General features: G+C 41.2%; 1 protein-coding gene across 2 annotated transcripts in view; it reads right to left on the bottom strand.

Annotated features, from left to right (window-relative positions):
• Window positions 1-26,456, bottom strand: part of pleca (plectin a) — a 327,839-nt gene that overhangs the window by 253,113 nt on the left and 48,270 nt on the right. For both annotated transcript variants that reach the window (XM_060942675.1, XM_060942674.1), the window contains exon 4: window positions 23,386-23,581. In XM_060942675.1, the coding sequence (XP_060798658.1) occupies window positions 23,386-23,581 (196 nt within the window). The remainder of the gene's footprint in view (window positions 1-23,385; window positions 23,582-26,456) is intronic.

Genomic DNA, 26,456 nt, shown 5'->3' on the forward strand with positions numbered 1-26,456 from the left:
TTCAATCAATGGGATGACAATCAGGTGTGAGTGGGCACCCTGTTTTATTTAAAGAACAGGGATCTATCAAAGTCTGATCTTCACAACACATGTTTGTGGAAGTGTATCATGGCACGAACAAAGGAGATTTCTGAGGACCTCAGAAAAAGCGTTGTTGATGCTCATCAGGCTGGAAAAGGTTACAAAACCATCTCTAAAGAGTTTGGATTCCACCAATCCACAGTCAGACAGATTGTGTACAGATGGGGGAAACTGAAGACCATTGTTACCCTACCCAGGAGTGGTTGACCAACAAAGATCACTCCAAGAGCAAGGCGTGTAATAATTGGCAAGGTCACAAAGGACCCCAGGGTAACTTCTAAGCAACTGAAGGCCTCTCTCACATTGGCTAATGTTCATGAGTCCACCATCAGGAGAACACTGAACAACAATAGTGTGCATGGCAGGGTTGCAAGGAGAAAGCAACCGCTCTCCAAAAAGAACATTACTGCTCGTCTGCAGTTTGCTAAAGATCACATGGACAAGCCAGAAGGCTTTTGGAAAAATGTTTTGTGGATGGATTAGACCAAAACAGAACTTTTTGGTTTAAATGAGAAGCATTATGTTTGGAGAAAGGAAAACACTACATTCCAGCAAAAGAACCTTATTCCATCTGTGAAACATGGTGGTGGTAGTATCATGGTTCGGGCCTGTTTTGCTGCATCTGGGCCAGGACGGCTTGCCATCATTGATGGAACAATGAATTCTGAATTATACCAGCAAATTCTAAAGGAAACTGTCAGGACATCTGTCCATGAACTGAATCTCAAGAGAAGGTGGGTCATGCAGCAAGACAACGATTCTAAGCACACAAGTCGTTCTACCAAAGAATGGTTAAAGAAGAATAAAGTTAATGTTTTGGAATGGCCAAGTCAAAGTCCTGACCTTAATCCAATCGAAATGCTGTGGAAGGACCTGAAGCGAGCAGTTCATGTGAGGAAACCCACCAACATCCCAGAGTTGAAGCTGTTCTGTATGGAGGAATGGGCTAAAATTCCTCCAAGCCGGTATGCAGGACTGATCAACAGTTACCGGAAATGTTTAGTTGCAGTTATTGCTGCACAAGGGGGTCACACCAGATACTGAAAGCAAAGGTTTCACATACTTTTGGCACTCACAGATATGTAATATTGGATCATTTTCCTCAATAAATAAATGACCAAATATAATATTTTTGTCTCATTTGATTAACTGGGTTCTCTTTATCTACTTTTAGAACTTGTGTGAAAATCTGATGATGTTTTAGGTCATATTTATGCAGAAATATAGAAAATTCTAAAGGGTTCACAAACTTTCAAGCACCACTGTACCGTATATACTGGGCAAATGTCTCAATGACATGTGGGGGTGCTGTGGAGTCCCAAGCCTCTATCCCTGTGTAGCGATGGCCAGGACTGATGGGTGTACCAAATTTCATGAGTTTTTGCCCATGGGAACCACCTCAAAAATGGCCAAGTCTTGAAGAAGAAGAAGAAGATAAGCCCTGTGTTCAAAATCGCTCACTCATTCACTACTCCCTATATAGGGAATTACTATATAGAGGACTATATAGTGAGCTCATTGGTAAAATGAAAAAACACTTTCATTCACTAGTCTGTTGCACTGGTATTTACGTCATTACTGTCGCACAATTAAAACGTACCAGACCAGTTGGCTGGTGGGTTTTCAAAATAATAAATAGATGTATGTATTTTGGTGATAAATCCATATTATACTGAGCATATTTCCCACATTGATCAATACAAAGTACCTGCATCTTTCAGTTTTTTTTTAAAATCAAGGCCGAATACTTTCTTCGTTGCCGCTGCCTTTTATTAAATTAAATTTGAGACTTTTAATTTGATTTCTGGGGCGGCACAGTGGTGTAGTGGTTAGCGCTGTCGCCTCACAGCAAGAAGGTCCGGGTTCGAGCCCAGCGGCCGGTGAGGGCCTTTCTGTGCGGAGTTTGCATGTTCTCCCCGTGTCCGCGTGGGTTTCCTCCGGGTGCTCCAGTTTCCCCCACAGTCCAAAGACATGCAGGTTAGGTTAACTGGTGACTCTAAATTGAGCGTAGGTGTGAATGTGAGTGTGAATGGTTGTCTGTGTCTATTACCCTGTCCACACTAGGGATTTTGTACCGATACGAAACTACTTTCGTACCGCAACACCTGTCCACACTAGCAACTATACCGGTACTGTAGCGGTATAACTGTATCGGTACGAAACCCACAAATGTATGGGTTTCGTACCGGTACAGTATCGGTACTGTAGCGCTTCGCTGTAGTGTGGACAGATGAAGCGGCTCTGTATCGATACAAATACAATGCGCATGCGCAAAGTCACACACCTCAATCGATGTCTTCGCTGATTAAAATAGTGAAGAACGGAGATTCGTTTGTTTCTTTCTCAACTGCCTCGCGCGTTTTATACGATTCGACTGAATAAATGACCACCAGAAATACAGACTGTACATTGACAACAAAAAGCATACACACGTTGTTTCATCCGTATGGAAGCCCAGAGTGGCCCTTCATGTAATCCTTTTTTTTAATTCACCTTGTTATCCTGAGATAACGACATAATTAATTCAGGATCTCGAGAAAACAACACAACTAATTCGAGATCTCGAGAAAACAAAACCGTTATTTCATGATCTCGAGTAAACAACTGAGAAATGGCTCATTCAGGTGCGTCAAGAGACTTGTGATATGCTGACTTTGGGGCTATTTCTCATTCTGTATAGACACAACTTTGGTCATTAGAATGTCTGGAATAATCAATCACCTAATAAGGCAATATTTTGATCAGGTGTTGACACAGGGAGAGATTGCATTAAGTCTTTTAATAAGGGATCATTTCAAAAGTAGTCCGCGGCACCTCCGCAGAAGACTGGCCCGGCTTCGTCTCTACCGATGAAGATACAGTGATCCAGCTGAGATCATGAAATAATTGTTTTGTTTTCTCGAGATCACGGAATAATTGTTTTGTTTTCTCGAGATCTTGAAATAACGGATGCCATATATTCTCGGAAGGAAGTTACTCGGTAACCACGGAAACATTTCGCACACGCGCATTTCAACTACCGTGAAAGAAAACCGCAAACATTTCTCACTAGTGTGGACAGATGCACTAAACTGTACCGGTACACTTTGTATCGATACAGTTATACCACTTTCGTACCGGTATAAGTGTGAACACAGCATATGTGTCAGCCTTGTGATGACCTGGTGACTTGTCCAGGGTGTACCCCGCCTTTCGCCCGTAGTCAGCTGGGATAGGCTCCAGCTTGCCTGCGACCCTGTAGAACAGGATAAAGCGGCTAGAGATAATGAGATGAGATGAATTTGATTTCTTTCAGCGCGACTGCAATGCATGATGGGATATATTGCTTTGGTGAGTGACCATCGGTTGTACACTACTTTTCGTGGTGCATTGTGGGATACTTTGAGTGCACTATATAGGGTGTAAATAATCCTCGCTAAGGTTTTGGACAGCACTACAAAATGGCATCCTCACTATACAGCGCCCTATATAGTGAGTAGGGAGCAATTTTGGACACAGAGAATAAGAAGAATAATCCTTAGAAAAACAACAGGGGCTTGCACCTTGGTGCAGCGTCCTCCGGTGGACATCGGATGCCATGCACCTCCAGTGCTCAGGCCCTAAATAGTTCTATTCCACAACTGTAGTAATTCATATTATATCAAGAACTGCTCAACTAAGTAAAGAGAAACAACATCCATCATTACTTTAAGACATGAAGTGTCTTTTAATTAATAAAGAAAAAACACTGAATTAGAAGGAGTGTCCAAACTTTTGACTGGTCCTGTATGTTGGGTAGAACAGGGGCGCAGCATTGCCACTTCACAGCTAAGACAAATTGCCCCAAGGTATGAATGAGTGTGTGAATATGTGTGAATAGTGTCCTGCGAGAGATTGGAATCCCATGTCATGAGTGGGAAGGGTTGGACAAACTTTCTTTAGAGTGTCTGTGAGAGCAACCAGGATTGGGAATTTGTGGTAAAACAGGCCAAATCGCCAGGTCCACAAAAAAAAAAAAAAACCTGGCTCCGCCACAAATAGCACTTTAGTGCAAGGTGTTTTATTTACCGTGCACCCAACATACAGGCAAACATGCAAAAGTTGCCAAGAGTGGTGAAAAGGTATATTGTAAGTTATATAATACAAAAAAAACTTAATAAATTACAAATAATAATAATAATAATAATAATAATTAAAGACGTAGGAGAAATAGCACTTCCACAAAATATGGAACTTTTACAGCCACAGTCTACATTACCCTTGCTGTCCCCTCTCACTTTCCCATACACTGAATGAGGATCCCCTTTTAGGCCCTAAACCCCTCCCCTGGGTCATACCAGCCCTACACATTAATTAATCATCGTCACAAAAGGCATAATGGATGACATGTACAGCAATAATCACACATTCATAAAAACACTGCACATTACCATAAAAACTATTGCACTTTTGCCCATCTAACATGTATAAATAACACATTCACTGAAACCCCCTCCCCTTTTCCCGTAGTATAGTCCAATCCCGCGATGCATTGCGCAGGCCAGACACTACTAAAGTAGCCCCAAGTTTGAACCGCTCGGTTTGGCTCTCATTTCCCTGCATTGGAATTACACGAACCATTCAAACAAACCACCAAACACAGAAACGCCACCGACAGACACCCCCAACACAAAATACAAGAAGACAAAGAGCGCTCAAAGATAAGTAAAAACACAACATTCAACAATGACCATTTTATCGTGTGTGGCATAGCAAATTGTTTAAGAGTACGAACCACTAAAGATGAAGGCAATATGTGTGTGCGCGTGCATGCGTGTGCATGTCTCTCCGCTACTAACTTTAGGTGTGCACCCCCGCTGTCGTAGCCGTAATATTATTGTTTAATGAAAGTAGCGCGTAAACGGGAAAAACGACAAGCATGCGTTACGTGCTTAATGAGACAATAGGCAGTGCTACAAGTGCCGCTCATGGACGGAGACAGAGGCCTCCGTCACAGAATTCCTTTGGGAGCAGGCAGCATTGGGGGGGGGGAGAGAGTCCTGTCCACACAGCTACTTAACAATGCCCTATTCACTATTAGCACCAATCTTATAAGCCTAATCAATTTTAAAGCCTTTAAATAAGAGTCATCCTGTGTGAATGAGGTCGGAAAAAGCACAATATAACAACATGTGTAAAACTGTGCAATGAACATGACACTGATATGTCACTGACATATGAACATGACATTCTCTATGAATTTTATAGACCCCCAATGGAATAGTTTCTGCTCCAGGGGACATAATGTTGATTTAGTGAATGCGTCTCTCATTGGATTTTAGACTTCTGGAAAAAATAAAGCAATCCAGGCTGTCTATTTGGCAGCTTTCTGTGATATAATTTAAACACCGCCAAACAGCTTAATTATGCCTAATATATGTGTTTGTTTCTGCATTTCGTAGTATTCTCACCAAGTTTGGAGTGAAAACAGCAATTTGTGAGCTATAAATCAGTCAGAGATTCAGTTCAAACTGCTTTTGGCTGAGTCCAAAAACCGATTCAATTCTACGCCAATGTTCAGCCACTCAGAACTTGCAGAGTCACTTGGGAATCACCTAGAGCCAAACCTGCTCAACAGTTCAGCTATTAGGCAGCAGCTTTGCTTTTCCTTAATGCAGTGTGATGAGAAATGTTTCTCCAGTAGCTTTGGAAAACCTGACTTTGGAAAACTGACATGGCATGCCAAGTTCAACATAATAACTGGTTTTGAAAGGTAAATTGTAAAATTAGTAAAAGTTGTTGGAATTGGGATGTATTGATGATATTTAACCAAAAAAAGAGAGAGATTTTTAAAGGTCAAGGAATAAATATTTGCCTAAGGGATGGTGTTTTATGTAAGTGCCGTGCTGTGTTCAACACTGAGATGCTATTCTCTACCATTGTACAACTATTGTAATGTAGTTGTATGAAAAATTGCTGTTAATCTTTTGGTTTCGCAAGTTATCTTCTTTTTATACATCATTCAATGTATAAATCTTTAATCTCTCATTGGGTGGCATTCTTGGTTCGAACCTGCCAGCTGACCATTGTAGGTACAACACAGTCCCTTTAAGAAACTACATTTCCCATCAGCCAACTTCCGCGTTGACCTACGTCACGTCCTCCATGACGTCACTTCCTCCCTGAAGGCATAAGTAACGGAACAACGCTTCCGTCTCTCTCTCTCGTCTTGGATGTCAAGCCATCTGGACACAAAGAGATACCCCACACCAGAAAACCCAAGAAAAGACATCTTTCTCCCAAGAATACGGTTCAACACGGTTTTTGTTTACCCTTGGCCACAGTAGAACCACTTAAATCGTGCTACCTCTCTCTCGGTTGAGCTACAGCCGGTTTTGTTTGTCTATTATAGTACTTGCAAACTGCCGCCCATGCAGTTTAATTTAAAAGTTAGAAGTGGGGGCATCATAGCTCAGCTGGCTAAGGCGCCATACCATAAATCCGGGGACCCGGGTTCGATTCCGACCCGAGGTCATTTCCCGATCCCTCCCCATCTCTCTCTCCTGCTCATTTCCTGTCTCTACACTGTCCTATCCAATAAAGGTGAAAAAAAGCCCAAAAAAAATCTTTAAAAAAAAAAAAGTTAGAAGTGACCGGATCCTTCTAATTTTAAAGCGCTGTGCACATTATTCTGATCAGAGACTCTCTTTTCATCACGAGCGACCATGCGTTGGACCAAGAAATCCTCTGCTTTCCACGGAAGCAAGTCACGTGCTCCACAACGGTGAAACTCCAAAAGTCTCGGAACATCTTCTCATAATCTTGCTATAAGCAAGATACTGAAGTAAGACTGGCAATTTTGGGTGCAAAACCTAGTCTTAGGAATTAGCTTTTATGAAGCAGTGTGAATTTAAACTCAGGAACGGTTTAATTGTGTACACTATAAACACTTAGGATGTTGAATTGATGATTGTTCTATTTTGTTTTAATCTCTCAATTGTTTAATAGATAGGCTGTGCATGCTTCTCTATTCCTTACTAACATCCTCAATTTCTGTATTACACATTTTGACCTCATCAAGATTAGCTAAACACACGGCTAATTCTTTTGTCTCGTTAGCAAGCTAGGCTAACCTTTTTGCTTAGGCCACAGGCCACACACAAACACACCTTAGCTAGCAATCCATGCTAACTCTTTTGTTCAGGCCACCCACAGGCTAACTCTTTGTCCACCACGTGGACACAAACACATCTTAGCTAGCAACCAGAGCTAACTCCTTTGTTCTCCTCAAATCCCACATGGTGACCCCTACACCACATGGACACACACAAACATACCTAGCTAGCATCCCACACTAGCCTTCTGCTTAGGCCATAAGGCCTCTCACACACACACACACACACACACACAAACCATATCATATTTGTATATAATGATTCCAACTGCTATTATCCATTTTTATCTTTGTTATAATAAATTCAATTATTGTTGAAACTGTGTGTTTATTGTGTTCTGATATTTTTGAAGTCGCCCAACCTCAAAGAATTCCAAGGTGCCTATGAGTTGTGTAATACGGTAAGTGATCATAATAATTTGGAATATACCATAATTTAGCTGTTTGGTAATTTATTATTAAGCACCAAAATTAATGGTATTAATTAATGAGACTGATCCAATGAGACTGATTTAATGAGATTAATTAATGAGACTGATTTAATATTTAATGAGATTGATCACTCAATTACCAATTGCATCTACACCAGGGTTTCCTCTGGGTCCTCCAATTTCCTCCCGCAGTCCAAAGACATGTGGATTCAGTGAACTGGCTATTCTGTATTGCCCATAGGTGTGAATGTGAGTGTGAATGGCTGTCTGTCTCTCTGCATTAGCCCCCTGTCCAAGGTGTACCCTGCCTCTCAACAGATGTCAGCTGGGATTGGCTCCAGCTAACCTGTAACCCATAATGGATAGGGGGTATAAAAAATGAATGAATATTTTTTTTGTTTAATAGTGAAGCTCTCCACATGCAAAGCATGCGGAATGGAGCTCCATGCTTAAGATAATATGGTAATGCATTGACCTGACTTTTGATGGCTTTTGCGACTGTACAATGTCCGTATGAACAACAAATGTGTACCACAACAGGCAAGGCAACATATAAACACTTGACCACCAGATGACGAAATTGGTATCCTTATTTACATAAGACAGATGGGTTTTTATCCAGTGCTTATGTTTAATTTGCTTTTTAAAAAATAACGTGGGATGATTTACTAACACACTTTCCAGAAAATATTCATGACAATTTCATATAAAACGAGTTAACACAGTTTACTAGTCCACTAGCTTGTTGGATAATTGACAGATCCAATCAGACAACTGTTTGACATATCAAGATTGAAATGTCAAGATTGCAGCTTGAACCCTTGGTGCTCATACAGCGCATTCAGTCGAGGAGGATGTTTTCCAGTAGGTTTTTTCCTGAAAGTTAGTTTTTCTTCTCCTACTGTTTTTTTCATTGTGGGCAACGTATCTTTGCATTGTATGCTTTTTACCTGAACGATTTCTTACTCTCCACACTCGTGGAAACATAATTATTATACAGTTCAATAGCAATTATGAGCATCTTTCCTTAAGGCTCGGTCCCACTGGCCGATGGACACAAAACGTATGCAAAAAGGACACAGCGGACGAGCAAAATTTCGGGGGTCGCTCTATCCGTTTTCATCCGCTCCAGAAATGGACAAAAATGGCGAAAATGTGCGAAAACAGAACGGAAAAGAACGGACGTGGGTAGTATATAGCGGGGATGTTAAACGCATGTTCATAGGAAGCCTAGCGGATGAAAGCGGATGGAAGTGGATGACAGCTCCGAAGGGGTTACCGGTGATAACTGAGAAGCGGACGCATAGCAGAAAGAGCGGATGCATAGCGGATGAAGGGGATGCATCACGTACGCCTAACGGAAACAAAGAGGATGTTGCGCGGATGTATATCGGATGCAGACCGTTCACTGCGCATGCGGGGGGTATGAATTGCGTCTGCTCCGCGGATATAAAGGGATGCAGCATGCATGCCGTCAGCATAAAGCGGAAAGACGTGCTGGCGACTACATCGATACATCTCTACTACTAGATGATTTTCTCCCCCTTTTTATACAAAATATCGATTGTCCGCTAGGTGTCCTTCTACATACTCTAGACATACTCCAGACATCCTAAATATACGAGATACATCCCAGATATAAATGCTTTGTCCGTTTTGAATACTTTATACACGAGATGCATACGCTTACATCCTTTCTATTTCCGTGCTACTAACGATGAATAGACGTTTCATGTACCTTATCTTTCCTCCCTCTTTCCGTTTTCAGCTGCAGCGGATGTGAGTTGCGAGGATGCCCAGAGGATGCAGAGAGGATACAGCAGACGTTTAACGGATGATAACGGACATAGAACGTTTGTTGCTCGTATATGTCGCGGATTTACATCGTACACGGCGGAAAGTTCATCCGTTCTAAAAGTTTTGTGCAGCTCAAAACTTTTTGCGCGGATGAAATCACAGTGGACGGATGCTCGATGGATAGAGCGTATGAAGCACGTATGCAATGAGTACACAACGGATGCGTAGCGTTTTCCAACGGATGGCAAAGATTTTTTTACGTTTTACATCCTCTTTGCATCCGTAAGTGCAGTGGGACCGGGCCTTTAGTTTTACATAATCTAAAACTACCACGGATCGATACTGGTTAATTCTTACAGTGATGCTTAAAAGTTTGTGAACCCTTTAGAATTTTCTATATTTCTGCATAAATATGACCTAAAACATCATCAGATTTTCACACAAGTCCTAAAAGTAGACAAAGAGAACCCAGTTAAACAAATGAGACAAAAATGTTATACTTGGTCATTTATTTATTAAGGAAAATGATCCAATCTTACATATCTGTGAGTGGCGAAAGTTTGTGAACCTCTAGGATTAGCAGTTAATTTGAAGGTGAAATTAGAGTCAGGTGTTTTCAATCAATGGGATGACAATCAGGTGTGAGTGGGCACCCTGTTTTATTTAAAGAACAGGGATCTATCAAAGTCTGATCTTCACAACACATTTGTGGAAGTGTATCATGGCATGAACAAAGGAGATTTCTGAGGACCTCATAAAAAGTGTTGTTGATGCTCATCAGGCTGGAAAAGGTTACAAAACCATCTCTAAAGAGTTTGGACTCCACCAATCCATAGTCAGACAGATTGTGTACAAATGGAGGAAGTTCAAGACCATTGTTACCCTCCCCAGGAGTGGTCAACCAACAAAGATTACTCCAAGAGCAAGGTGTGTAATAGTTGGCGAGGTCACAAAGGACCCCAGGGTAACTTCTAAGCAACTGAAGGCTTCTCTCACATTGGCTAATGTTAATGTTCATGAGTCCACCATCAGGAGAACACTGAACAACAATGGTGTGCATGGCAGGGTTGCAAGGAGAAAGCCACTGCTCTCCAAAAAGAACATTGCTGCTCGTCTGCAGTTTGCTAAAGATCACATGGACAAGCCAGAAGGCTATTGGAAAAATGTTTTGTGGATGGATGAGACCAAAATAGAACTTTTTGGTTTAAATGATAAGCGTTATGTTTGGAGAAAGGAAAACACTGCATTCCAGCATAAAAACCTTATCCCATCTGTGAAACATGGTGGTGGTAGTATCATGGTTTGGGCCTGTTTTGCTGCATCTGGGCCAAGACGGCTTACCATCATTGATGGAACAATGAATTCTGAAATATACCAGCGAATTCTAAAGGAAAATGTCAGAACATCTGCCCATGAACTGAATCTCAAGAGAAGGTGGGTCATGCAGCAAGACAACAACCCTAAGCACACAAGTCGTTCTACCAAAGAATGGTTAAAGAAGAATAAAGTTAATGTTTTGGAATGGCCAAGTCAAAGTCCTGACCTTAATCCAATCGAAATGCTGTGGAAGGACCTGAAGCGAGCAGTTCATGTGAGGAAACCCATCGACATCCCAGAGTTAAAGCTGTTCTGTACAGAGGAATGGGCTAAAATTCCTCCAAGCTGGTGTGCAGGACTGATCAACAGTTACCGGAAATGTTTAGTTGCAGTTATTGCTGCACAAGGGGGTCACACCAGATACTGAAAGCAAAGGTTCACATACTTTTGCCACTCACAGATATGTAATATTGGATCATTTTCGTCAATAAATAAATGACCAAGAATAATATTTTTGTCTCATTTCTTTAACCTGGTTCTCTTTATCTACTTTTAGGACTTGCATGAAAATCTGATGATGTTTTAGGTCATATTTATGCAGAAATATAAAAAATTCTAAAGGGTTCACAAACTTTCAAGCACCACTGTACGTCCGATAATATTCCATCATAACTATATAGTAATGATGTAAAGTGAAAGTGTTGGTTCACTGCTGTCCACCAGGCACCCAGCAGAGTCACACCATAATAAATGTCGTGGTGTTGTTTCTGGCGCATGGCATATGGTGTCAAAGAAAGGAATAAATATGTATTTGTAACTGCAATGTATCTCTCTCTCTCTCTCTCTTTCACATATCATCAGATGGCCAACTCCGTGTCGTTCAACCACGCCCTCGTCTCTGGTCCTAAGTCAAAGAGGCCAGCTTCTGAGGATGGGCTGTATAGGGGGCAGCTGGTGATTATGTGCTTGGCAGTCTGTTCAGGTTCGCCACACTCACATGCCGCACTGTCTGATAGGCCCCACTTCTTCAGAGATGACTTGAAGCGTCCGACCCTAGTGTGTAGACGGTTCAGTGAGGTCCACAGGTGGCATGGCAGATCTTCTACTTTTACACTGCCTCCTGGGTCCCTGATGTATCGTTGGATGTGGGAAGGCCCAGCCATCTCTCATGTCTGTTTCCAGGATGCTGCCAGCCAGGCGTCTCTGGACAAGTCCTAAGGGATAGACTGTAGCATCTCTTGTGCTGCCTTGTTATAGGGATGGTGAGACTTGAGCCTGCCTGGTGGAGCCGGTGTTATTGTGGCTTTGTGCAGGATGTGCCAGTCGTACTTCCGGGCTTTTCTTGCCAGGGTGAGGGTAGCTGCATCCCGTCGGAGACTGGCTGGGGCGATTCCAGCAAGGACTGGCAGGTGGGACACAGGGGTGGGTTTCAGACAACCAGTTACTATCTGGAGGGCGCTGTTGATGGCAGTATCTACCTTGTTCACATGTGGACTTCTGCTCCAGGCAGGGGAACAGTATTCGGCTACGGGTAGGACAAGGGCTTGCATGGATATGTGAAGGGTCTGGGGGGAAGCTCCCCAAGTCGAACCGGCCAGACGGCAGATGAGCAAGACTCTTGCTGTTACCTTGGCCTTCACTTCTTCCAGGTGTTGCTTATAGGACAGTGTCCGATCCAAGTGTACACCAAGGTACTTGGGGGCTTGCTGGAACTACAGGCGGTCATTGCCAACATACACGTCCAGTACCCTTCTTGCTTCCCGATTGTTGAGATGGTATGCTGCAGACACTGTCTTGCCCACACTGAGCTGAAGGTGCCACTTCTGGAGGTAGTCTGCCAGGATGCCCATGTCTCGGTTGAGACCATCTTCCATCGCCTTCCATGTTGGGCATCGAAGCATGATGGCCAAATCATCCGCATAGCCGTACTTGGTAGATATTGTATCTGGCAGGTTGTGAATGTAGATGTTGAACAACATTGGTGAGAGGACAGAGCCTTGTGGGACACCGTTCTTCAGCCTTCAGAGCCTGCTGGTTTGGCCATCACTGGTCTGTAGGATAAAGCTACGGTTCGATAGCATCTCCATGATGAACCTCACCATGTGCTGGTCCGGGATTGTCCTCAACAGTTTCAGATGTAGTCCACGGTGCCACACGGTGCCATAGGCGGCTGTCAGGTCCAGGAATACTACTCCAGCTTTCTCGTTATCCTGAAAGCTGAGGGATAGGGACGAGCATAGGGAGAGAAGATGACAGCCTCCATGCGGCCTCCCCTGTGAGTAGTGAGAAATGGTGCAAGACCAACTCATGAAACTAATGTCGCCGAAGAATCATCAAGCTGGCAGACCAAGGTACAAGCCAAGGTCAAGACCAAGGCAGAGAACGTCCTCCTTAGGACAGGCAGATACCCCCACCGTCGAAAACCAAGGCCTGTCAGTACTCCAACTCAACATCGAGGGCCTTACCATCGCCAAACTCGAAGTCATCAGACATCTCGCCAATTCTAATGTGTATCTCATTATTGGTATCGCGGTCACAAGACAATGCAGAAATTTACTGACGTGAAATACATGACACTACACAATTCAATGGTTCATATGCTATAATATTACGATTCTATTCAGGTTGAGTTTGTAAACTTGTAAATATTTTGCTCATACACTCATCAGGGGCTCTGCTTTTAGGCAGTGCCTAAATATATGTATTATTCACATATCACATGGATTTATTTATATAATTATTTATATATGATTTACATATTCTTTATGCATGGAGTCTCAGAAAACTGCACTACAACTAAAACTATAAACTCAAACACTGAAAGCCACTGCAATAAAAAAAAAAAGAAATGCACAGAAAGTTTGAACAGTGCAAAATTTACACACATTTCAAAGACTGGTAGTCGTTTAACAGCTAATTTATATGGTTTACTTCAAAGGACTTCAAAACCTTCAAAAGCAAAATGATTTCTTCACAACCAGCACTCACGTTTCAGCAATAAATCTAAATTAAAAAGCTTCATTAGTTGCTCTAGCTCAAAATAACTGAAAACATGCTCTTGGTAAAATGACTTTAAAAAGTAAATGGTTTAAAAGCCCAGGTGTGAGCAGCTCTGAAAAGCAGCTACTGCAAAAGCCAGGAACCTTGAAGTGTTTAATCTAAACCACATTTCTTCCAATTGAACACAGTTGTTTAAACTACTGACCCCATGTGGTGACTGCAAGTCACAGATTTTACAAATAACAAGAAAAAGCCTTCGCGACTGAGAAAACAGAACAAAACAGTGCTGTGGTTTGTGGCAATATTTGAAATGAGTTCCACAGATAACTTGGCTGCAATGCAGCAATGTAAATCATTAAGACTATCATCACGGACTCACACTAGACCTATGGTATACAAAACGATATTTAAAGTTAAAACAGAACAGGCAGAGAGTAAATAATGAATAAATAATTGAAAGGGCATCTGAATTTTCATTGCTCAAGTATGGATCAGGAAGCTATGGACCATAAAGCAATTTCCACATGACAGGAGGAATAATGAAGTTATTTAGAATAATGAAGAATGAGTCGAAATCAGTTTATCCCAAACATAGATCTGGAGTTCCCCAGCTTTGCACACTTTTGCATTTTCTCTAAAACAATAGTCCATATAAAACCAGCTATTATTAAAGAGGCCAATATGGGAGCTTGAAAATAAACCTGTGACGTTTGATTATAATACCAACAGGTCAAACAGGTCATTAATGGCATCTTTCTACTTGTTTTATAATTTCATATATATTAAAATACTTAAAAATATAGAGCAGTAATTAAAAATAAATAGGTTATTAGTCTATGCATGTGTAGTCCTGCAATTTTATGTATGGAAAAATCAGAAGGGAACCATCAGGGCCTTCTAGGCCTTCAAAGAAGGCGCAAACATATCAGCATTTCAAATGTTCTATTTAATTTATTTCATTCTTTCGTAATTTCATGATAATTACTCTCTTCTAATTTGGCCTCATTTTCTATTAAATTTGCTTCAGAAATGAAAGGGCTACTGTCCAGAAAACATTAAAATCGAGCTATCCAATGAGATTTTTTGTTTGTTTGTTTGTTTGTTTGTTGTCTCTCGGCTGAGAAGAGTTTAGAGCTGGTTCACTCATTGGTTAGGACTTCATTACCAGGACAAAAGGCCATGGCAGTGTATGTTTATGTCGGAAATAACAGATGAATTAACCAATCAGATTTTGATTTATAGTGGAAGGGGCCAAAAATCTATCGCCCTCGGCCTTCTCGAAGACCAACATGAGCTTAACTGCGAGTCGGCGTTGTCAGCGCAGCAGTGAAGTCACCTTCCAGCCAGTGTAGCGTTCATCAGTAGTGTTAGCGAATGCTAATAAAGCAGTCAAGCCAGTGCTATCGAGAGCAAGTAGCACAGGCTAACAACCGAGAAACTAAGACATCTGTCTCCAGACTCTTCTTCCACACTCACTTTCTACAGTATTTTTCACTTATACTTAAGTATTCATTTCCCAATGTAATTTACTTAGTTACTTTACTCATTTACTTAGTTAATTTACATAGTCACAACGGAGCTACCTGGCACCCTGCCGCTAATCCCTTGCAAAATACTTTGCCCTGTTGCTTTTTTGGTGTATCTGACTAAGTTTTGGCTGAGCTGAAATCCCAGCTCTAATAGTAACAGTTCGGCACTGGGAGAAATAATGACTTTTATTTGCATTAATATATATCAGTCAATAATAAATGTTATATTTATGCACTTACCTGCCCCTAAATAACATGGATCGGACATCTACATTCTGTAATTTTCATTTTTAAATTCTACTGCACAATCTTTTTCAAGAATAATCAACATTTACCAGATGTAAACAGATATCACTATTACATAAATACATGCATAAAGAAACACAGGGAAAGACAGAAAAATAAACCGAACATGCCATAACAACAGGAAACGTTTCACTGCTAGATGCAGCTCGTACAAGGTCTCCCACAGGGCAATGGGTTAAAAGGAGCTGCTCGTGAAACCACTCAGTGCTTGTCTCTAACAGCACCAGAAAAACATCAGGAAGAGTATAGCATTTAAAATATCAGCGCCAGCTTTAGTTGATAAGAGATCACCCACTGTGCTTGTCAGGGATAGCACCGAGAGAAACCTACATGAATGAAGATCATGTAGGTTTCTCATATCTCATCACAGTTATGTGCAAAAAGAAAGAAAATAAGTTATGGCACTATGAAGGTAATAATAATCAGGTTGACTGGCATGTCGTAATTCTGATATATCGCCCAGGTCTAATGTCGGCATTTAATCAACATATTTAAGATATCTTCCATTGATTACATTCAGTTAAAGTTCAAAAAGACTTTCAATGACTATAAATATGAATGTACTTTAATGTATTTTAATGCATTTATGAGATAAATGTTCACAGCAAGCACTTTGTGTGATTGTGGTTGCCTAAAAATTAATAAAATAAAAATAAATAAAAATAGGCGGCACGGTGGTGTAGTGGTTAGCGCTGTCGCCTCACAGCAAGAAGGTCCTGGGTTCGAGCCCCATGGCCGGCGAGGGCCTTTCTGTGCGGAGTTTGCATGTTCTCCCCGTGTCCGCGTGGGTTTCCTCCGGGTGCTCCGGTTTCCCCCACAGTCCAAAGACATGCAGGTTAGGTTAACTGGTGACTCTAAATTGACCGTAGGTGTGAATGTGAATGGTTGTCTGTGTCTATGTGTCAGCCCTGTGATGACCTGGCGACTTGTCCAGGGTGTACCCCGCCTTTCGCCCGTAGTCAGCTGGGATAGGCTCCAGCTTGCCTGCGACCCTGTAGAAGGATAAAGCGGCTAGAGATAATGAGATGAGATGAGATAAATAAAAATACAGGGGGTGTAATAGGGTGTGTGAATGGTGGGATGGTGCTCTGTGATGAACTAACATCCTGTTTGAGGTGTAGTCCTGCTTTGCTTTTTTTTTCCCCCACCATCCTCAGATATTGTTCATATAAGCTACGATGACATAAGCAAGGATCCCATTTTTACATTTCTGACAAATCAATATCTTTACAATATCTGACACTAATCTAAAACTGACATCCTCCGAGCAAGACAGCAAGTCATCTCGTTGAGCTTCTGTTTCCAAGTAATGTGATGTCATAGGCTAGATTGTGGACCGATCGTCCATAACATTAAAACCACCTGCCTAATATTGTGTAGATGCCACCAAAACAGCTCTGACCCATCGAGCATGGACTTTCCAAGACCTCTGAAGGTGTGCTGTGGTATCTGGCACCAAAATGGTAGCAACAGATCCTTTAAGTCCTGTAAGCTGATTTGCTACGGCCTACGACAGAATCAGAGCTGTGCTGATATTCAGTACAACAGCACTCCCTTTCGTGTGGGACTGCTTAAACAAAGGACACGTTGTACTTTGTACTTTTTTCTAATACGGTATATATTTATTTATGAATGTTTTTTACGATCCTGATTTTTCAGAGGCAGCTTGGGGATTTCATACTCTTTTGCCAGCTTAACTGCTGCATAAAATGTTCTATATATGCTTTGCAAATGCAGAGATAATGTAAGACAGCTGTGAATCTCTTCTGAACAAAATGAAAAAATAAAGACAACAGTCAGTAGTTCTCAGGGAACGGCAACTCTGTAGGCAAACAAGAGGCCGGGCACGACACCAGCAAACATTCTCAGTAAACACATGCACACTCAAGCACACACACATACACACACCTAGTGCCTACTTGGTTTTACACCATGGACTGCACTCTGCATACAAAATACAGAGCATGCTTACAAAGGACAAGTTAAATACTGAATCATGCAAATGCTGTGTGCTTTAGGTACATAATGTCCCACCATATCCATGCAACCTGAGGATTCATTCATGCTAGCTGTTATGAAGGTCATTTTGAAATGTCTAGCAACAGCACATAAAACTGAAGATGCGTTCTAAGAATATAAACATCTAGTTACACTGTTCTAATAATGACGAAGTCCAGTCATCAGGTTTACTATGAAACATTTATCATTACATACAAGCCCTTAACAGTTAGAGCAGGTGTACAAGTTTGATATTTATGATAAAATCCTTGAGAGTTGTGAAATTTTAGTATTTCATAGAAATAATCCCTGTGTCCAAAATCACTCACTGCTCACTATATAGTGAGCTCACCATTTTGTAGTGCTGTCCAAATATATAGTGAGAATTATTACACCCTATAGTGGACTCAAAGTATCCCACAATGCACTGAGAAAAGTAGTGTACAACCGATGGCCACTAACCAAGCAATATATACTATCATGCATTGTGGTCGCGCTGAAAGAAAAAAAAAGTGTGTTGGGGTGAATGGACGGAGGAAGAAACACATTATAAAAGGTCATCCAGGTACAATTAAAAATAGTAAGTGAATAGAAAAAAAGTGAAAATGGAATAAGACAGATAAAATATAAGAATAAAAGTTACAGTGCAAAGCGAGGAATTAATCAAAAGCCTCAAATTTGATTTAATAAAAGGCAGTGGCAAAGAACTCAACTCAAATTTTATTTATAAAGCACATTTAAAAACAACCAGGGTTGGCCAAAGTGCTGTACAGGTTAATATATATAATACATATAATGCCACAATTACAAGAAATTAAGATAAATACTAAAATACTTGGCGGCACGGTGGTGTAGTGGTTAGCGCTGTCGCCTCACAGCAAGAAGGTCCGGGTTCGAGCCCCGTGGCCGGCGAGGGCCTTTTTGTGTGGAGTTTGCATGTTCTCCCCGTGTCCGCGTGGGTTTCCTCCGGGTGCTCCGGTTTCCCCCACAGTCCAAAGACATGCAGGTTAGGTTAACTCATACATGTCAACCTTTGGTCAATCAAACCTGTATAACCAACCTCCAAAATCCGTATTTCCCTTATAAAATCCGTATAAGATGCAAATTAAAATAATTTACCTAAAATTTGAATGATAATCAACAATGATATATCCCAGTTACTTTTTATTCAATATTAATAACAATAAACCTTCAGAATGAATACAAAGCTCCAATGTTTGACAAAAACACAAAGTGTTATCAGTGTAGTTACGAAGGAAATACTTCATTGTTTGGAGACAGGTTTCACCGAGCGGCTATTATGCGCGAGACTTCATATTAGCCACAAAGTCAGGAAAATCTGTTCGTAAAATTACATTATAATGACCAAATACAATGAAAAGTATTTTTCCAGTCTCACCTGTGAAAGGTAATCCCATGTGATCTCGTTTGGACGGTAAACCTGTTGGTACAGTTAAACGCAGCACATAAATGAGGCATCTTTATTCTCGGGCGAGGATGACGTATGATTCTACGCAGAAGCCGGCGTCTATGACTTCACGGTTGGCGGGATTCTCGCAATGCGGTGTGCGCATGATCAAAAGTGGAACGAAGTCTCGCTACCACAAGATAACGCGCGATTTCATAAGACTCTTTAATGGCTGTCTGTGGTGTACAGTACGTTTGTAAATGTTATGCGCTCTTTTATCATCGTGGGAATTGATTATAGCTCTAAATAAATATTGAAGTTTTTTTTTAAAGAATCCGTATAACTTTATTTATACGCCCGTATACTATGTTTATTGAATCAAATCCGTATAAAATACGGACATTCCGTATAGGTTGACATGTATGTTAACTGGTGACTCTAAATTGACCGTAGGTGTGAATGTGAGTGTGAATGGTTGTGTGTGTCTATGTGTCAGCCCTGTGATGACCTGGTGACTTGTCCAGGGTGTACCCCGCCTTTCACCCGTAGTCAGCTGGGATAGGCTCCAGCTCACCTGCGATCCTGTAGAACAGGATAAAGCGGCTAGAGATAATGAGATGAGATGAGACTAAAATACTTAAACTTGGTTAAAAGCCAGGGGAAAAAAGTGTGGTTTTAGAGAAGACTTAAAAACCTCAAATGATCCTGCAGATCGGATGTGCCAGGGCAAGTTATTCTAGAGTCCTAGGGGCCGCCGCCACAAAGGCTCGGTCACCTTTGGTTTTTAGTTTTAAGAAGAAAGTATTCAGCCTTGATTTAAAAGAACTGAAAGATGCAGCAGACACAAAGTATGTTGTATTTATTAATGTGGGAAATACATTCAGTATAATATGGGTTTATCACAAAAATACATGCATGTATTTATTATTTTGAAAACCCACCAGCTGACTGATCTGGCATGTTTTAATTGTGAGACAGTAATGATGTAAATAACAGCGCAGCGGAGTAGCGTCCGAAAGTGTTTTACATTTTACCAATGAGCTCACTATACAGTGGTGCTTGAAAGTTTGTGAACCCTTTAGAACTTTCTACATTTATGCATAAATGTGACCTAAAACATCATCAGATTTTCACACAAGTCCTAAAAGTAGATAAAGAGAACCCAGTTAAACAAATGAGACAAAAATATTATACTTGGTCATTTATTTATTGAGGAAAATGATCCAATATTACATATCTGTGAGTGGCAAAAGTATGTGAACCTCTAGGATTAGCAGTTAATTTGAAGGTGAAATTAGAGTCAGATGTTTTCAATCAATGGGATGACAATCAGGTGTGAGTGGGCACCCTGTTTTATTTAAAGAACAGGGATCTATCAAAGTCTGATCTTCACAACACATGCTTGTGGAAGTGTATCATGGCACGAACAAAGGAGATTTCTGAGGACCTCAGAAAAAGCGTTGTTGATGCTCATCAGGCTGGAAAAGGTTACAAAACCATCTCTAAAAAGTTTGGACTCCACCAATCCACAGTCAGACAGATTGTGTACAAATGGAGGAAATTCAAGACCATTGTTACCCTCCCCAGGAGTGGTCACATTTTTCAAGTTCTGCTGCAGAAAACCAACCCTACCTCTTTACACTGACTTCAGCAGCCTATGGCATAAACCCACCGGACCTTTGGTCCAGGTGAGCTAAAAATTTCTCACATTTCTTAGTATCAAAAGGCACATATACATTACTTAATCAACACATATACCAACTTTCAAGACCATACCACTCAGTTTTCAAGTTCTGCTCCAGAAACAAAACCTACCCCTAAGACTAACCTGAGAGACTAAGTCTGAAATTGTTTCCATGGAAACATGAAAAATTTAAATTTCTCAAATTTTTTATCATGAAAAGGCACATCTACATTACCTTGTTAACATGTATACCAAGTTTTAAGTCCGTATCATGAATAGTTTTGGATATATGCTCCGGAAATGAACGTTGCTCTTAGAAAATAAGTCAAAATCTATTTTCTATATAAAAATTTAAATATATATATATATATATTTTTTTAGGGGCGGCACGGTGGTGTAGTGGTTAGCGCTGTCGCCTCACAGCAAGAAGGTCCTGGGTTCGAGCCCCGGGGCCGGCGAGGGCCTTTCTGTGCGGAGTTTGCATGTTCTCCCCGTGTCCGCGTGGGTTTCCTCCGGGTGCTCCGGTTTCCCCCACAGTCCAAAGACATGCAGGTTAGGTTAACTGGTGACTCTAAATTGACCGTAGGTGTGAATGTGAGTGTGAATGGTTGTCTGTGTCTATGTGTTGGCCCTGTGATGACCTGGCGACTTGTCCAGGGTGTACCCCGCCTTTCGCCCGTAGTCAGCTGGGATAGGCTCCAGCTTGCCTGCGACCCTGTAGAAGGATAAAGCGGCTAGAGATAATGAGATGAGATATATATATATTTTTTTCCCAAAAATCCAAAATAGCATAAGGCACCAGTTCACATGTTGCTTGATATGTATACAAAGTTTCATGAAGATATCTTCAGTAGTTTTAAAGGTATGGCCTAGAAACGAAAACGTGACCGGATGGATGGACGGACAGACGGAACCCGTTTCTATATCCCCCACCGATAAAAACGTAAAATGGAAGTGTGCTGGCTCCAGTGCTTAAGAAGTATGGTTAAAGGGGGTTGGAGAATACGCAACTCAGAGGACGGTGAATACAAGTTTGAGTATTCTAAAAAATACCTTGAAAGTATTGTCAAAACCACCCCCTTACAAAACTTCATATATGCACAACATCTCAAATATACCGGTCATGCATATAGAGTAGAACACAAAATAGTTGTTATTTGCTAAACCAACTAGAAAATACTACCATGATCCGCAGATAAAATATGCAAGAATTCTCAACCTTACTATCGATGAAGCAAAGACGTTAACACAATCTAAATTGGAGTTTGCCAAGCGAGTCAATGATAAAACAAGCTTGCCTCATCCACTTCAGTGAAGTAAATGGAGGAACTCACAGGTACAGGTAGGTACTATTACTGAAGTACATTTACAAGAGAGAAAACACCCCTTTTTTAACTTCTGGCATTTTAATTTTGACCTTCAAAGTACTTATTACAAATCTCAAACACTATGAAATTTTTCTCATTTTTACTTTTAATCGTAAAAATGAAATAGCTGCCTTTACAATCCAGCATTAAATCTAAAGAGGTATATGTTGAGTTGGTAAATTTAACTAGTTAAGATTTGTAACATGGCTTGTTAAATTAGCTCGCTAATTGGGTTTTGTCAATTTCCTCATTTAGTTAGGATTTTAAAATTAGCTTCTGTTGCTGATGTGCTTCAGCGGTCATCCCTAAAAAGCTATTAAGGATTAGAGAACCAGCAAGACAAATTCTCGATTTCTCCGAGTTAGCAGAACATTTTCCTTATCAAATTAGCTCAGTCATGCAGGGTTGGGAACGACGAATTTGTGATCAGCTTTTGTCATTAGTAATCAAATATAAAATATTTACTTTTTACCATGAATTCTTGGGTAGGTTTATACAACGTGTGGCCAAAAGTATGTGGACACCTGACCATTACCTCTATACGTGGTTCTTCCTTAAACTGTAGCCACAAAGTTGGAAACACACAACTGTCTAAAATGTCTTTGTATACTGCAGCATTAAGATTTCCTTTCACTGGAACTAAGCCCAAACCTGTTCCAGCATGACAATGTCGCTGTACACAAAGCGAGGTCCATGAAGACATGGTTTTCCCAAGGTTGGTATGGAAGAACTTGAGTGGCCTGCAAAGGGCCCTGACCTCAACATATTTGGGATGAACTTGGACACCAACTTTGCACCAGACCTTCTTTCCAGACATCAGTCCCCAAACTTTTTTGCTGTTATGGCTGAAAGGGCACAAATCCCCAGAGCCATGTTCCAAAACCTAATGGAAAACCTTCTCAGAAGAGTGAAGGTTATTACAGCAGCAAAGAAGGGACCAAGTCCATATTAAAACCCATGGTTTTCAAACAGGATCAGGTCTCCACATTACAAAATGCCATTAATGTAATGTAGACACTCTTATCCAGAGCAACGTACAACAAACCCAGAGTAGCCTGGAGAGCAGTTGGGTGTTAGATGCCTAGCTGAAGGGTACTTCAGCCATTCCTGCTGGTCCAGGGAATCAAACCAGCAACCTTTTGGTCCCAAAGCTGCTTCTCTAACCTTTAGGCCATGATTAGAGTGCATACTTTTGGCCATATTGTTCATGTAGATACTTTTAACTTTCGCTAAAGTAGACATTGGCCTCCATACACTTTACTATAGTATATAACCATGTAGCGTGTTTCACTACACTGCAACATAAGCAGTACTGTGACTCAGACCTCGTCTTACCTGCGATACGGATGACCGCTCTCTCGGCAGGGTCCAGAACATCTCCAGATGCTGATTTAGAACGTTTGACACGCTGGTGCTTAGCCAGATTCCAGGGCAGGGTGTCTCCAGGGAAGGCAGAGGAGCACAGCTCGCTCCTACTCTCCTCTGATGCAGACCTCTCCCTGAGACGTGGACGAGGAGTCACAGACATTGCCTGCAACAAGTTGACAACAGAGTAAGTCTTTTTGGTATACATGTGTTTTATATATTTGCTGCCACAGTTTCGCCAGCAGTCTCCACCATCGCCATCAAAGCATCAGGGAGAATATATATTGGAAAAACGATGTTAATTACTCCAGTACATTTCCAGAGACTTGTAGAGTCGATGCCAAGGCACACTGAAGCTGTTCTGGCGGCTCGCTTTGGGCTACAATGAGCTGACACAGCAAAACTAAGCTGAAACATCTCAGGAAGCACTTATAAAGCAGTTATAAATGTTTAAAAGATCTAAAGCCAAATAAGAGGCTAATTTACAGAGACTTATCTATCATCATCATCATCATCATTGAAGTTTTTTTCCATCATTCTGAATTCTCATTTGTCTCATTTATAAGTAGCCAATAAAAACTATTGCTTTTGCACTTATTGCAATAATTACGCTTACAAAGCTTACAACAGAATAGACCTATTTTATTAGAACAAAACTTATCGTAAGTCATTAAATGATTAAATAATATTGGCTGACATTGAGTGGTATATCAAACATATTCCATTCAGCTAGCATGATATTGAACAAGTTGAAGATGAGTTCAGTATCATGCTAGCTGAATGGAATATATATCTGATACACCACAAAAAAGCCAGCCAATATTATTATTATTATTATTATTATTATTATTATTATACAAACACATTCCTTTCAGGTGTTCAAGGCATCTTTCTCTTTCAAAATTCTCTCAAAATCTTCTATATTTAATGAAGCAAACCTGGCGGCCATGTTTGTTTACAAATTGTCAGTCACTCAGCAGCACGGAAGTTTTATGTCTCCAATGTGTGACATCGTATTGTCTTGACAGCCATGCAATATTGGAAATCATATTCAACACTCATTCTCCATTGGGTAGAGTGACATAATACACATAGGATAAGCAATATGCTAACAATATCGCATGCTATCAAACCAAATGAATGAAACCCGCTTGAAGGGAATAGAATATATGTTTTTATTCCATCGAAAAAGTGTCCTGTATTTATAATAATAAATGTTGTTCTACAGCCAGACCTAGGATGAGGGTTAGGGTTTGACACTCACCTTTTCTGGTTCTCAACAGTATTTTCTCTCAAAAACAAAAATGCAGTGAAGTGCAAAAATTCTTATCCAATAGAAAAATTGTTACTGATTGGCAAGTCAGGTAATGGACGTAGCAATACCACTATCAGTCTGTAGCAGTTACATCTCTAAAGTCCAAAGTCCTTCCCAAACCATGCCCTAGTCTTACTAGGCAGTCTTCCATCCCAGTACTAACCAGGCCATTGGGGGGCACTGATCTCTATAGACCTCGGCCTCTCACATATACAGCTAGGGTTACAGTGGGGGGCTGGTCCTCTGGTAACCATGAAAGTTTGACTCCTCACTCTCATCTGTATTGCAGCGTGCCTTGCCAGATGGCAGCAAGTACCATTTTTATGATGGTCTTTGGTATGACCCGACCGTGAGTAGAACTCATGATCTCCCGATTGAGAGGCGGACATGCTAACCACTAGGCCAGGTCATGGTGTAGCAGTTACATATACATGAGTGTATGCAGCCATTTTTTGTGCAGGTCACAGCATGATTTTCGATGAAATGCATCAATGCTTTCTTGTTCCAAGTGGAGAATATTGTGAGGTTCCTGCATGGGCGCAGATAGAGGGGGGGACGGGGGGGGATTCGTCCCACCCAGATTTAAATTCACCTCGTTCGGTCCCCCCCACTTATAGGGAGGAAAAAACATCTATGCTGTCTTTCTTTGCATAAGGCAAACCTCACGGAAAAATCAAAAGACTAATTACCATTCGGTTTATTGAAATGCACAGCAGTACATACATAGTTGCAACTGCGCAGACTGCACAGGTTGCGAGCTAGAGCTTGGTTGCTATGGTTACCCACAACAAGTTTGACAGGCATATCGGGGACAGCTCCTCCTAGTTCAGGACCCCAACACGGCATGATGAAGGGTGCCAAAAGGCAGAAAACGACTGCATCGTTTTTTTCAACAAAAAAAAAACGACTGTAAGTAAACTGTGCCTTACTTTATCATATCACCTTGCAATTTTTTGATAGTCTGTTCAAAGTAATGTCGTAGTGAAAGTAAAATCGTACGGAGTAGAGAAGCCTTTCTGGTAGCCTCCTTCTTTCGGTGGCAGCCTGTAGATACAGTGCTCAGAAGGCAGTTTTAATGTTTAATCTGGCGTTCCCTGCCATAATTTCAGCGAGCATATTGTTTCATAAGGAAACTTTGCGAAGAGTTGTTGACTGATTGCCGCTCACGCAACACACAGGCATAGTTAGAAAGTCAGGATGCACTGGTTTACACTTTACACACACACACGTAGCCCAGCCTCTCGCTATGTTTAACAGTTGGAACTTAGCGGTTTTAAAACTAGTTTTCCTAGGAACTAGTTGTGCGAGGAACTAGTGTTCCTCGCACAACACATGTTGGGGGTGGGGTTGGGGTTGGTTTGCTGGCAGCTTTGTCCCCCCCAGTTCAAAAAACGTATCTGCGCCCCTGGGTTCCTGTATTTCATGAACCCTCAGCAGCCGAGCCTCCTGTTTGTTCACAAGCTTGTTCACAGGGGTGGCTTCACCAAATATTGATGGTGTGGTGCCAATAATTTTGAAATTTTGAAGTTCTGCAGAAAACCGCACTATATAAGAAACAATACAGCCCCAGGCTCAAAAGATCACTCATACTGCATGCAATATTTATTTTCATAAAAGGTGCCAATAATTCTGGAGTTGACCGTAATATTTCCATTAGCAGGGAAAATGGAGGCAAGGAAGTCTTTGTTTGCTCTTATGTAACTACAATAAATTAAAGATGGAAAGT

This window comes from Neoarius graeffei, chromosome 16 (assembly GCF_027579695.1).
Source record: "Neoarius graeffei isolate fNeoGra1 chromosome 16, fNeoGra1.pri, whole genome shotgun sequence".
Classification (NCBI taxonomy): domain Eukaryota; kingdom Metazoa; phylum Chordata; class Actinopteri; order Siluriformes; family Ariidae; genus Neoarius; species Neoarius graeffei.